The 11,410-nt window shown below is 43.0% G+C and overlaps 1 protein-coding gene and 1 long non-coding RNA gene across 4 annotated transcripts; one reads left to right on the top strand and one right to left on the bottom strand.

Moving 5' to 3' along the window:
* Window positions 1-242: 242 nt before the first annotated feature.
* gata6 (GATA binding protein 6) lies at window positions 243-5,227 on the bottom strand. 3 transcript variants are annotated; one of them, XM_020711185.2, is made up of 7 exons: window positions 5,099-5,227; window positions 3,666-4,523; window positions 3,141-3,313; window positions 2,381-2,506; window positions 2,205-2,292; window positions 2,045-2,130; window positions 243-1,717 (listed from the first exon to the last, which is right to left on the bottom strand). In XM_020711185.2, exons 1-7 carry the CDS (start codon window positions 5,115-5,117, stop codon window positions 1,556-1,558), a joined length of 1,512 nt encoding a protein of 503 aa, XP_020566844.1. In that variant the 5' UTR covers window positions 5,118-5,227; the 3' UTR covers window positions 243-1,555. The 3 variants fall into 3 exon arrangements, with proteins under 3 accessions (XP_020566844.1, XP_011485328.1, XP_011485330.1); XM_011487026.3 differs by lacking the exon at window positions 5,099-5,227 and adding an exon at window positions 4,647-4,967 and having other exon boundaries at window positions 3,666-4,557; XM_011487028.2 differs by having other exon boundaries at window positions 245-1,717; window positions 3,666-4,557; window positions 5,099-5,202.
* A 118-nt stretch (window positions 5,228-5,345) lies between these two features.
* On the top strand, window positions 5,346-11,205 carry LOC105356278. Its single transcript, XR_910483.2, has 4 exons — window positions 5,346-6,238; window positions 6,758-6,874; window positions 6,955-7,155; window positions 10,309-11,205. It is a non-coding gene; the product is annotated as an uncharacterized LOC105356278 (long non-coding RNA).
* Window positions 11,206-11,410: the final 205 nt, after the last annotated feature.

Raw genomic sequence — 11,410 nt, 5'->3', positions numbered from 1 at the left:
TAGGACTTTTATATTCAGAGCCAAACGTGACAACAATTTTACTTTTACTGGGAATTTTTCTCTACCTCCCAACCGTGAAAGTATTTAAGAAGTTCAGCAAAGAATAAAACAGGGAGTGTGAGCACGGAATGACGCATTGAGAAGAATGTGTGCGAGTCCAACATCGTGGTTCCTTCCCATAAATTCCAAACTCTGAAGCCTAAATGTATGTCCTCCTGTTGAACAAAACGTCTTCAAACCTATGGGCATTAACAGAAGAATTTATTGGGCTGAATTTAAAGGAAATAATCTCTGGTGAAAGGAAAAAACAAAAAAACATCCAAAAATAAAAACATCAAATTTCAGGAAATAAATAAGTCTGGAAAAGTGAATGACATAAAGAGCGGAATTGTAAAATAAAGAAAAGAAAAAGGCCTTGAGTTGTGTCAAGGTTCCCATGTAACTCAACGTTTCACCTCTTTTCTGACCCCCCCTACAATGACAACAATGAGGAGATCCAAACACTTGCCATGTTTTTCCAGCTGAGCTGCGATTTTTATCCCACTCGAGGTGCACTGATGAACACACTGTCTCTAGCAGGTTTCCATTTCGTCTTTACAGCCATCAATCACAGTCATCCCAGGTTGAATTTGTTCAGAAGTGGCCTCTCTCTCCACTCTGATCTTATTTACAGTGAAGCAACATGTCAAACAGACAGAGTTCAAAGTGAGGCAGTAGAAACACATGAGACCTGCAGCTTTCTGAGTGTGCGCTTTGTTCCAAAAAAGCCATGCAGCTGCTTTACATGCCAGACAGAAGTACCTTCATCTCCCCCCGACAGTTGACAAGGCCTCCGTTTGCAAAAGGAGCCCAAAGGATTTGATTATTTGCGATTTTCGTAGTAAACGATTAACCGACAAGAACACTACATGAACATTTATACCCTGTTTAAACCAAGCTTCAGTCACACAGTAAGAGCTTTCAGCGTGCAGATTCACCACTTCCGCATCACAAAGAAAAACAAGAAGACTTCACAATCAATGACCTTCTACTCTATTTTGATATCTTTATTAACAATCATAGCCATATTCTCAACAATGGAAGATTTATAAATATATTTTGGTTTTGATTTGTCAAAGTTGTCTCTGCACTCTGATTCCAGTTGTGGAAAAAAAAAATCTAAAATCTAAAAGTCCAAAGCACTGTTTAACAATCAACAGCTTTTTCTTCAGCCAGGAAATCCATTATGTACACAGTGGCTTTGTTTGAAAAACCCAGTTCAGGTTCGGTGCCACAAAACGGAGAGATCAGAGCAAACAGCAGATCCAGAAACCATCCACCATCCAGGCCGCATGCTCAATCATCTGGCCCGGTTCCATTTACTGCTGGGTTTTTTTTTTTCTTCTTTTGGTCTGCTTTAGCAACAAGGCTCCCAAATCCAGGATACTCCACGCTTGGTTTAGGCAACGAGAACTCTCTGCTCCATGTTAGGGCTGAGATTGTCTCTATACATCCACGAGATGCAGCATCCAGACGGAAGGGGAGGGAATTTTTGTCCACAAATGAACCGAAATGTTCACGCTAAAGCCATGGGGCACCATGGTTCGCCTCTAACTGAAGCTACATCTGAGGACTGGGTCAAGCCCACGCTAGTGTACAGGCTGTCCTGTCCTGGGTACTTCACAGCCGAGCCTGAGCCTGTTCCCTCTCCAGGGCTGGACAGCACGGACGAACTGACCTGCAGAAGCAGCAGAGCGTTAGGCGGGAGCAGAGCTGACGTGTATGCAAGGTGTTGAGCAGCTGGGAGAGTGGCTCATCTTTTGGCCAACATGCCTCTAGCATGGAGCTAAAGAACAGCACCAGTTCCCCAGAGACGGGAAGGTCAACTTTACTGGAACAAACTCTGACAGTGTCATTCCCATGAAGCGTGGGCGAGACTTTCCAGCAATTTATCATGTCACACTAATTAAAATTAGAAAAATGTGCAACTTTTACTTGCTTTTGTGGTTTTGTTTGGTTGATTTATTTTTAAATTCTAATTAAATTAGATGTAATATTCTCCTACCTGTCCAGTAGGAGAACTGTTCTTGGAGCAGTCTTCAGAATTCGATGAGGACGTGGATGTGGGAGTCATCGAGACCGAGTTATTGCCTAAAAAACAAAAATGTTTTCTTTCAACTCTAATTTAAAATAATAAAATAGAGACATAAAGACCAGTGTCTCACCTGAGGATCCTTTAGTTTTACTCAAAGTTTTGGGTTTTCTTTTTCTTGTCTGGATGCCTTCTTTCTTCATGGCAAGGGGCCGAGGTACCTGCACAACCAAGTTTTTTTTTAATTTAGCCAATAGTTAGGCAGAAAAACAACATTTTTAATAAATTGAGAGTTAAGTCTGAGCTCACCCCGTGCAGTTTTGTGTAGAGTCCGCAGGCGTTACACACCGGCTCCCCCTCCGCGTTTCTGCGCCACAGGGTGGTCGTGCTGGTTTGGCAGTTGGCGCAGGACAGGCCGATCCTCCTGGAGGTTGACTGGTGACAGAAATACAAAACAAGTCATTGAAAAGATATAACTCCGTGAATCACGCGCAGAAGTCTTGCGCTTGGGTTTATTTTTAAAATCTGGATTTTACTCATTACAGCTGACTTTGAATTATTTAAACCCTATTTTTAAATATAGAACCCTGTTTCCATTGTTATAACATTTTAAGAGGCTTTCGCTTTTCTTATTTTCTCTAACTTCCTGGTAAATAATGTGCGTAATGGCACCAGGGAACATTTAGCCTCTTTTGACGCCTCCTCAGATTTAATTATCCAGCAGACAGGCGGGAAATAATCCAATCAAGCCTCTCTTCTAAATTAATAAATATTCATCACTTTTGATTCAATTTTGGTTTAAACATTTCATTAAACCAATATTTTTCCACGGCAAACAATCTTTGAAATTCATCCATTTTTATGTGACCCACGATCATTTTAAAGTATCAAATTTTATTAGATGTTATAAACATTTGTGTTTTTGGCAAATTAAAGTCTAAAGTGAAAGGTCCATGAGTCAGACGTCTTCTGGTGCCTTTAGATGAATATCATCCGCGATAACCTCGACCCTTTGTTTAAAACAATTAGGCAGGAAATTGAGCGCGTAAGTGGTCCCCTGTCTCCTCACCGTGCGCTTCTGCGGTTTAATTAATGGCCGGCTCAGCCCATTCATTTTGCTGTAGAGGCCGCAGGCGTTGCAGAGAAAGTGGCCCGTGCCGTCGCGCCTCCACAGCGGCGTGGAGATGGAGCCGCAGTTCACGCACTCCCGGCTCTCCCCCATGTCGTCGAGGATGTCTGAAACTGACAGCAAACACAGTTTAGTGAAGAACCCAGTTTTCATTTTTGGTTTTTTAGGTTATTTATTTTTATGTAAATATTATATATTTAAGAATGATTTTTATTGGACCCAAAAAACATTATTTGAATTGCTCTGCGCACATTTGGAAATGTGGTCAAACTTTATATTTTTTTTTAACTTAATTAAATTTTGTGAAACAAATTTTGTGTTTTCAAATGCGGACATATTTGTCACTTTTTGTCTACAAAAAAACTTTTAGTGGTTGCTCAATATTTTTATGAAAGCTTTTGATTTTGACATCAAACTGAAAAAATATGTGAGTAAATAATTTACTTCTTATTATTTTTTGTTTACCTCCGTTTGGTCCTCGGATTAGGGGCGCGCCTCTGCTCTGCAGGGTGTGCAGCATGGTGTTGTCGAAAGGCCCCCCGGTCCACGGTGAGGGCAGCTGGGGGGCAACATAGGGGGAGTATGGGCTGGTGTAAGTCCCACTGAGGGGGCGGGAGAGGCCGTACTGGTCCCTGCCGCTCACGTTCAGCGTGTTGCCGTAGCTGCTGTCCCGGGGCGTCCCGTTGTTCATGGGCGGACTGGGGGGGTAGTGGAAGCGGCTGGAGGCGTGCGGGCTGCCGCTGCTGTAGGATGGGCTCTCCGGGGCGGACTGGGACCACACCGAGTGGCTGCTGACCGCGTGGCTGGTCTGAGCCGACCCGCTGGCCTGCAGGTAGGACAGGCTCGGAATCATGGGGTTCACGCGGGAGCTGGGCACGTACACGGGGGAGTTGGGGTTGGAGTGCATATAACCAGCGGAGGATGAATCATATCCAGCCTGGCTCTGCGCAGCCGCGATGGCCAGCGTCTGGTACATGTCGGTAGGGTCCACCAGCAGGCTGGCTTTGTGCGCTCCTGCGGACAGGACGAGTTTGCTTCCCTGATCCAAATCCGTAAACAGCGGGATGTCCTCGGTGCTCAAAGGGTTGGTGTGGTGTCCGAAGTGAAGGTAGGAGTGTAGTGACCTGCTGTCCGAGCGCCGGTGCCCCAGTGCGTCCAGCTCGCTCGGGGGAGTCCTCAGGTCATCCGAAGGGGGCCCGTCCCGTCTGTCACCGGACAGGTAGGTCTGCTCAGCCGGCGAGCCTGGGCTGCTGGATACTTCTCGCTTGACCATGGACCAGCTGTGTTCACCCAGGTCCATCCAGGAGCACTTTCCATACACCGCTGGGGTAATAAAAAAAGAGCGGAGAGTTCTACCCTGTAACAACAAGATTTGGAGCAATCAGACGACGAGGAATCCGCGTTTATGGAGGATTTCCAAACATCCAAAAATTAATCACCACGCGCCTGGAAATCACCGTCTACTGAACCTTCTTTCATCTTTGGATGAACTAACCATCGCTGCTAAACTAAGGAGAACGCGCGTGAGTTCTCCCCGCGTGGCCTGGGTGTCATCCTTCTGCGCTCTGCAGCACTGACTGCCATTCTCTGACCAAGCGCTCTTAAGAGACTCCGCTCCATCCGCGTCAAATTCCCATCCTCCCACACGCGCGCACACATGCACACACAGGTTTACTCGCACAAAGCAGATAGGAAACAAAACGCAATATGTCTTCACAGCAAAAGAGATAACTGTTTGATAAGGATGAGATGAGATAAGGGACGAGAGGCAGGCTGCACGGTGGGCGATAAAACTATTCTCCGAAACGCTTCGCTCGCCGCCTCACGGCCAGATGTTTGGAGAGCGACGGTCAGTCCGGAGACGCGGAGGAAAAAAAATGCGCTTTTTCAGAACCTACCTGCTAAGCTGAGGGCCATAAGTCGCACGCAAAGATCCCAAAAGTGCGCCGCCGCTTCTCTTGGAAGTAATGGGAAGTGTTTGCGCGATCTTACGGGGTTTATGAGAGGAGGCGCTTCTGGTGGCCGCGGCCGCTGGAGGCGGACCAATCGTGTGGAGAGTGGAGAGGCTGGAAACGCAGTGGGGGTGCCAGCCTGCGAGCTCCTCCAATCAATCACACCGAGGGACGAAGCGGAAAAAAGAAAAAGAAAATCCGATCACGCCTGAAACTTTGAGTAATTTGAAAAAAACGTCGTGCGTAACGGAGAATGTGAACAGTTGGAGCAAAAGATGGAGCTCCACCCTGCCCCGTCTGTCGTCCTTTACCTGCCACTCCTGATTGATTATTAATAAAATGTGTTGTTTTGAGGAATCTGTGCTGCAGATCCGCCATGCTAAAAGGCTGTTGCCACACCTGGGCCTCTCCATGAATGAGCTAAAATGCCCTTTTGGAAACAATTTCACATTTGTCAGATATGAATCTGCTCAAAACTGTGAAAGTGGCTGGATTGAAGATTTCTTTTCATAACATTCGTGCTTTTTATTCGATTTAATAAAAAGAAAATCCACTTAGATGAGGCGTTTTTTTCCCGTCACTCTCTGCTCTGATCAATGATCAATAAATCCTTCCATTTAATTGGTTTATTTAAGCTCAGGCTCAGCTGCAGGCCCGACCTGCTTTGGACCGGCGTTGATTCGTTCAGGCTGAATATGCTAATGAGGCAGGGGAGCCAAAGAAGAGAGGTGTCAATTAAATCACGCGCTCATTCGCAGCCCCTTCATCACAGCCGCTGCTACATCTGTCTGATAGCGGAGGGCTCGGAATGACTGCAGGGAGGAGGCAGAGCCGAAATCCCCCAGTTTCTACTCCCCTCTGTGTTTGTTCCACTCAGAAAAACTGAATCATGTGAGCAAAATTCCTGTTTCTTTGTGTTGAAGCTGCTGGAGCAGCCATGACACGTTCCTCCAAGCATCCTCCATGGCTTCTCTCTCTCTCTTTTGTTTTGTTTGTTGTAGGAGTTAATGATGCTCTCTCTGTATGGAAATCCCATTTTCTTCAGCTGGGTCTGTCACTTTGACCACTGACCTCCAGTTTCTCAAGGTTTGCTTTGCTTTTGTTCTACGTTTTCAGGGGAAAATGCCGTTTTTGTGATGTTGTTTTCTTGAGGGACATTTTTGAAAGGGAAACTACGTTTAAAAGTGAATATTAAAAGGTTTATTTATCGATTCTTTTGATCTAAGAGCTCATTTCATTCATTTAAGTACACAATTAATGAAAGAATTGATCTTTTTATTCCAATGTCTTAACCTTTCACTGCCCGCTCAACCAAAGCACATTTGTTGTGTGTGTTACTCTCTCAAAGCAACAAGCAGAAGAAAAACGTTTATTTCTTTCGGATTTTGTCTTAATTGGAGTTAAATGGTTGATTGGGGTGAGACCAAATAAGTCAAAATGATCACATTTGATTTATTTGCTAACTGCATCACTGCTCTTTTGTTAAAAACAAAAAGGGACACTTGGATTTTTAATAAAAGAAATGCGCTCAAATCTGCGTAAATTTCCCATAAAAGCATGTTGAATTCTATTTTAGTTTAAACATGAAACTTGTTTCATATCCAGATTGAGTCTTTTTGGTGCCTGACGCATCTGCGCTCCTGTGGATCCAGAGGGGTTTTATCTTGTGCGCTACTGTCCCTCATCCCATCTGCCTGCAGCCTGGGAGCAGTTGTCAGGAAGGTGTGAGAGAACAAAATCCTGTTGTGTGTGTGTGTCTGTGTGTGTTTTTTCACCTTGCCCTACTTCTCTAACCTATGCAGCCAGCAGCCACCCGCCATCCCACCCCTTACCCCTGAACGCAAAGCCCCGACTTGATGAATGAGGTGTTTTCGCAGAAATGTCAAAGTGTGCTGCTCGGACACCCGGAGCCTGTGAGGAGAAGTGGCAGGACGCCGCGCTGTCTCCACGTTTATCCAGACAGACAGAGGCCGCGCGCGCCTGCGGGACGGCTGTCAGCGGAGGTACAGACACACAGGCGGAATGTCATTAGCTTTATCACAAACAAGACTTTCTCCCGAAAGGACTGAAAGAAAACACACCACACACGGAACAGAAGAGGGATTTTCAAAATAATAGCAACAATCATTTATCCAGGATATCATATTTTTCATATTATCTGTTCTAGAAATGTAAAGGATGACCCTCTGCAGGGCCTTTCGAAATTCCGAGCGCCGTTTTCCCGCCTTAGATCAAAGTGAGAACAAAATTGATTGATTAAATATACATTCATCCAATAACTCATTACCATGACTTATTAGGCGCGTCATCACACCGTTTGTCACCTCCCCAGGAGGTGCAGCAGAGGGAGTGGAACACGCTCCAATCATGAGAAACGAGCGCCCAATCCGGAAGCGCGTGACCATAGATCATCTTGTTCACCGCGAGCATTTTCTCCGCGTGCCAAACATAATGAGGTGTGTTTTTATGCAAAGCTGCAGCGGAGAATCAACCCTGTTTTCTCCTGCTATTCTTTTTTAAAGAAACGTTTTAATGTTACAGCCCCATAAATATTAAATGATCAAAAATAAATACATTTCATAAAAGATTTTTGCATATTTCCTTGAAAGGCATGTTTACAATTGCTTTTCAAAAACGAAAGGGAGCATTTTAAATGGCGTGTGAGTAAAATAAAATTAAAATAAAACAATTAAAACATTTTTTATGCAACATTTGAGAAAATAAAACATAGGTCAATTTTGTTCTTTATGAGTTATACATTCTTATCATTTTAAACTTTAGGAAATTCAAATAATTCCTCAATTCTCAGAAGTCTGTGCAAGCTTTGCTTTGAAATGATTTTCCAAAATGTGTCACACGTTCAAAAAGTTTTTTTTACATTATTATTCTTTAGCCTTTCTGCCAGAGCTTACATTTAATGCAAATAAAAACAAATAAAATTAGCTTTTCGAAATAAACACCTTGTAAATATACGGGTTTCATTTGTCATTCGTCTTTTGCATCATGAGAAAAGGTTCTGAAAGTCTTCCTTTCATAAATTATTCACATCAAATGTGAGACCGACTTCCTACATTTACAGCCTCCAGCTCCCACAACCTGTGAAATCTATTTACTTCCATTTTTATGGACGCCGCCGTTAAGTTTTATCCCTTTTTTTCTCTGTCTTCCACTGAATGGAAGCCTGTCCGCGGCTGCCGCAAACGCTGCTGGGAAGCCGCGCGCAGCCGCAGACTCTCCTGCGTAAAGTGGTAGATGATTAAACGGGTCACGGCAGGTGTAAACGCAACCTTTGCCATTTCGGACGCGAACCGTCCTTTGCGTCAACGGAACGGCCTGCTCACCTGCGCCGCCGCGCGCGCGGCTCCGGACGGAAGGAGGCGCGCGCGCGCGTTCCTGTTTAGTCTATTGTTAGAAAACGAAGGAGGCGCGTTTATCTGATAGTAGTTTTTGTTTCTTCGGTTTATCAGTCATTGTCATGATGTCGTATCAGCCTGACATAAACCTCAGGGTTCATTTGACCTTTTTCTCTCAACTTTGCCTCCTCATATCACACTTAATGCTTCCATATCGTCATTTATCACCTCACTGCTGTAATCTGCAGCAGCGAGAAGCACCAACTGTAACATTACAGTTAAGGGATAAATCTTTGAAGGGACAAACTTCCCAAAAAAACAAAAACTCTGTAATAATAACACGTTCACACTTTGAGATTTTCCTAGGAAAATGCCACTTAGCAAAAAGTATATACTTGAAGCCTCATTTTATTAAATCATAGCAAGTACAGAGCAGGGGTCTGCAACCTGAGGCGCCTCAAGCATTAGCAATAATTAAATTTACATTCGTTAAACATTTGTGGCTGATAAAGCTTTTACATCTCTGCTGACATAAACTCAAGAGGCCTTGTGGGCTTTCTTACCCATAGAATGCACTGATTTCAAATAAAATGTAAACTTTAAATAAATATTTTATGATAAAAAAATGTTTACAAATAGCTGTACAGAATTGAGTTGCTAAGAAAATAAATGTGTATTTTTTTTGCAAACTATTTCCATTGAATGATACAGCAGGACAGTAGTGTTAAGGTAAACAGCAGTAATAGGGGAGAGGATGGCAGTCCACCAAAACAAACCTAAGAAATTACAAGTGTAAATGTCACTTTTGATTAAAACAATTTAGTGTAGTTCCTTAGGATGACCCTTTGTCTTTTATTTTGAAAGGAAGTCTCTGTCAAAAGTTAAAAAAAAAATCACATTTATAGAAAATGCTTTTCTGTTTTTATTATAAAAACAAATAAAACAAGAAATATAAATTATACGCATTTCAAAAGTAACAATGATACGAGTACTGGTACTTTTTTGAAAGGATTAAAAAAGACTCCTGTTTTGATCGATAAACGCCTAAATAGATCCTTAGAGGTGGCAGACCGCTGCTATAGACCATGTCAGTGACTGAACACTTCGTCAGTCTAAATGGGGGCATTTTAGTGTCTAAAAAGGATGTTTTAGGTTTACTGCCTCATTCAAGTGCACTAAAAGAAATACGTTTTGCCAAGAATGGACAATTTACTGCAAAGAAATGTCCATCAAAGCAAGAAATAGGAAGAAATAGGATCCTTTCTATTTTCTAAGTTCAATCTTTGAACTATAAAGAAGCTTCACTCACATATCTGTCCTTAAAACACTGAAATAATTCAAATAACATAGGGTGCAAAAAATTGTCGCTTGAAATAAAAAGACTGGTGCAACGGGCACAAAGATGAGGGACAGTAAAAAAGGGCAGGGTGAAACTTATTTTACAGAATTATTGACCTTAACTTTATTTTTTCCTCAGTTTCAGTTAGAACATAAACATTTTTTTAGAAGGGCGGAAACATTTTCAGACGATCCCGGTAATAGTTGCAGAAAAAGCCACGTCTTTTTGCAGAAAGCGTGCTTTTATGTTTGCATATCTTTTAAACAAAATGATAAACTTGTCAGTAAAGGATAAAAATGGACTCAATGAGATGAAGAGACTGCAGAAAAGGCAAATTGTGTCACTGATCTTTTTTGCAATTCCTCATCCTAAATGTAGACATCTTAGTTCTTATTCCTAAATTTAACTGACATTTGTGACAGTCTGTGTTTTTGTGAAAACAAATTCTCTTTTTCTTCTTCTAGATTTGTTTGGATCCCCCATTCTCTACTATGTGATGTGACATCAAAGAGGGATCAAGTGCATTTCCACAGACTCCTGAAATCTGTGGAAAACAGAGGCGGTGTTTTTGTTTCCAGGCCAGCGTCTCCATCCTGTGGAGCCAGCCCTTCTCCGTGTGTTTTGTCTCAGGAGAGAAGGTCAGGCCTCCGTGTACACTCTGTGACTTTCCCCGAATCAGCTGTTTGGAGCCTCCGCCTGACAGAAAACAGCCTTGGTCTGAGACAGCGTCACTGATAGCAGAGCGGAGACGCTTCAGGGGTGAGTGGGTGGAGGAGCAGGATGGCTGTTAGGGCACACGGCCGCCCCCGGCGGATACTCTGGTCCAGGCGGAGCGCTGGAGCAGCTGGCAGACCTTGCAGGCCCACTCGTTTTCAAGGTCTGTGCAGGTCTCAGCTTCTTGTTGGGAAGATAGAAAAGCGCAGAGTTTGGAGGCAAAACAATCGTTCGATTGTTACACCATAACCTGAGGGAGGAGATGTGGAAGAGGAGGACAGAACAGGTCTTACAGGCGTTTAAGTAATGGGAGATATCCGCTGGTTGCTCTAATTTCCTGAAACTGTGAGCACTGCCTATCTGAGGAGGACACAAGAATAATATATATATTATAGCTCATCTGGCTGTGGTCTGGGTTATTTGCCCAAAAGGAGCCACCTTTAGGCAAACTGGAAAAACGTCGCCTCCTCCATTGTCACTCAGTCAGTGGATGCAGGGATGTTATTTTCTGTCTGATGACTTTCTCTCCTTAGGGGTTTTCAATCACACCAACAAATCCCTCCATGCCAAAAAAAAGCTTATTAAATATCACAAAAACAATTTTAAAAAAAATAATAATTTGAAAAGAAATTACATTTTAGATACCAAAAAAAAGGAATCAAAATAAGAAATGACACATTTCGGAAATCAAAAGTAACTTCCAGAAATCAAAACTGAAATGTTAAAAAATAAACAAGCACAATAAGAAATGGCAGGTACTACAGGGCATCGCTGATTGGATGATGTTTTTTTTTTTTGTTTTCAAATCTGCCTTTAATGTCTGCATACTAATAAAGGTTTTAGATGGAGTTG

Source organism: Oryzias latipes, chromosome 17 (genome assembly GCF_002234675.1).
Source record: "Oryzias latipes chromosome 17, ASM223467v1".
NCBI lineage: Eukaryota > Metazoa > Chordata > Actinopteri > Beloniformes > Adrianichthyidae > Oryzias > Oryzias latipes.
This window is presented reverse-complemented; position numbering and strand designations above follow the sequence as displayed.

Coding starts and splice junctions, on each gene's coding strand:
- gata6 (XM_011487026.3), bottom strand. CDS start 4,679: ATGAAAGAAGGTTCAGTAGACGGTGATTTCCAG. Junction 3,314..3,665: donor AATCCGAGGACCAAACGGAG/GTAAACAAAAAA, acceptor GTTTGCTGTCAG/TTTCAGACATCCTCGACGAC. Junction 2,131..2,204: donor TAAAACTAAAGGATCCTCAG/GTGAGACACTGG, acceptor TTTGTTTTTTAG/GCAATAACTCGGTCTCGATG.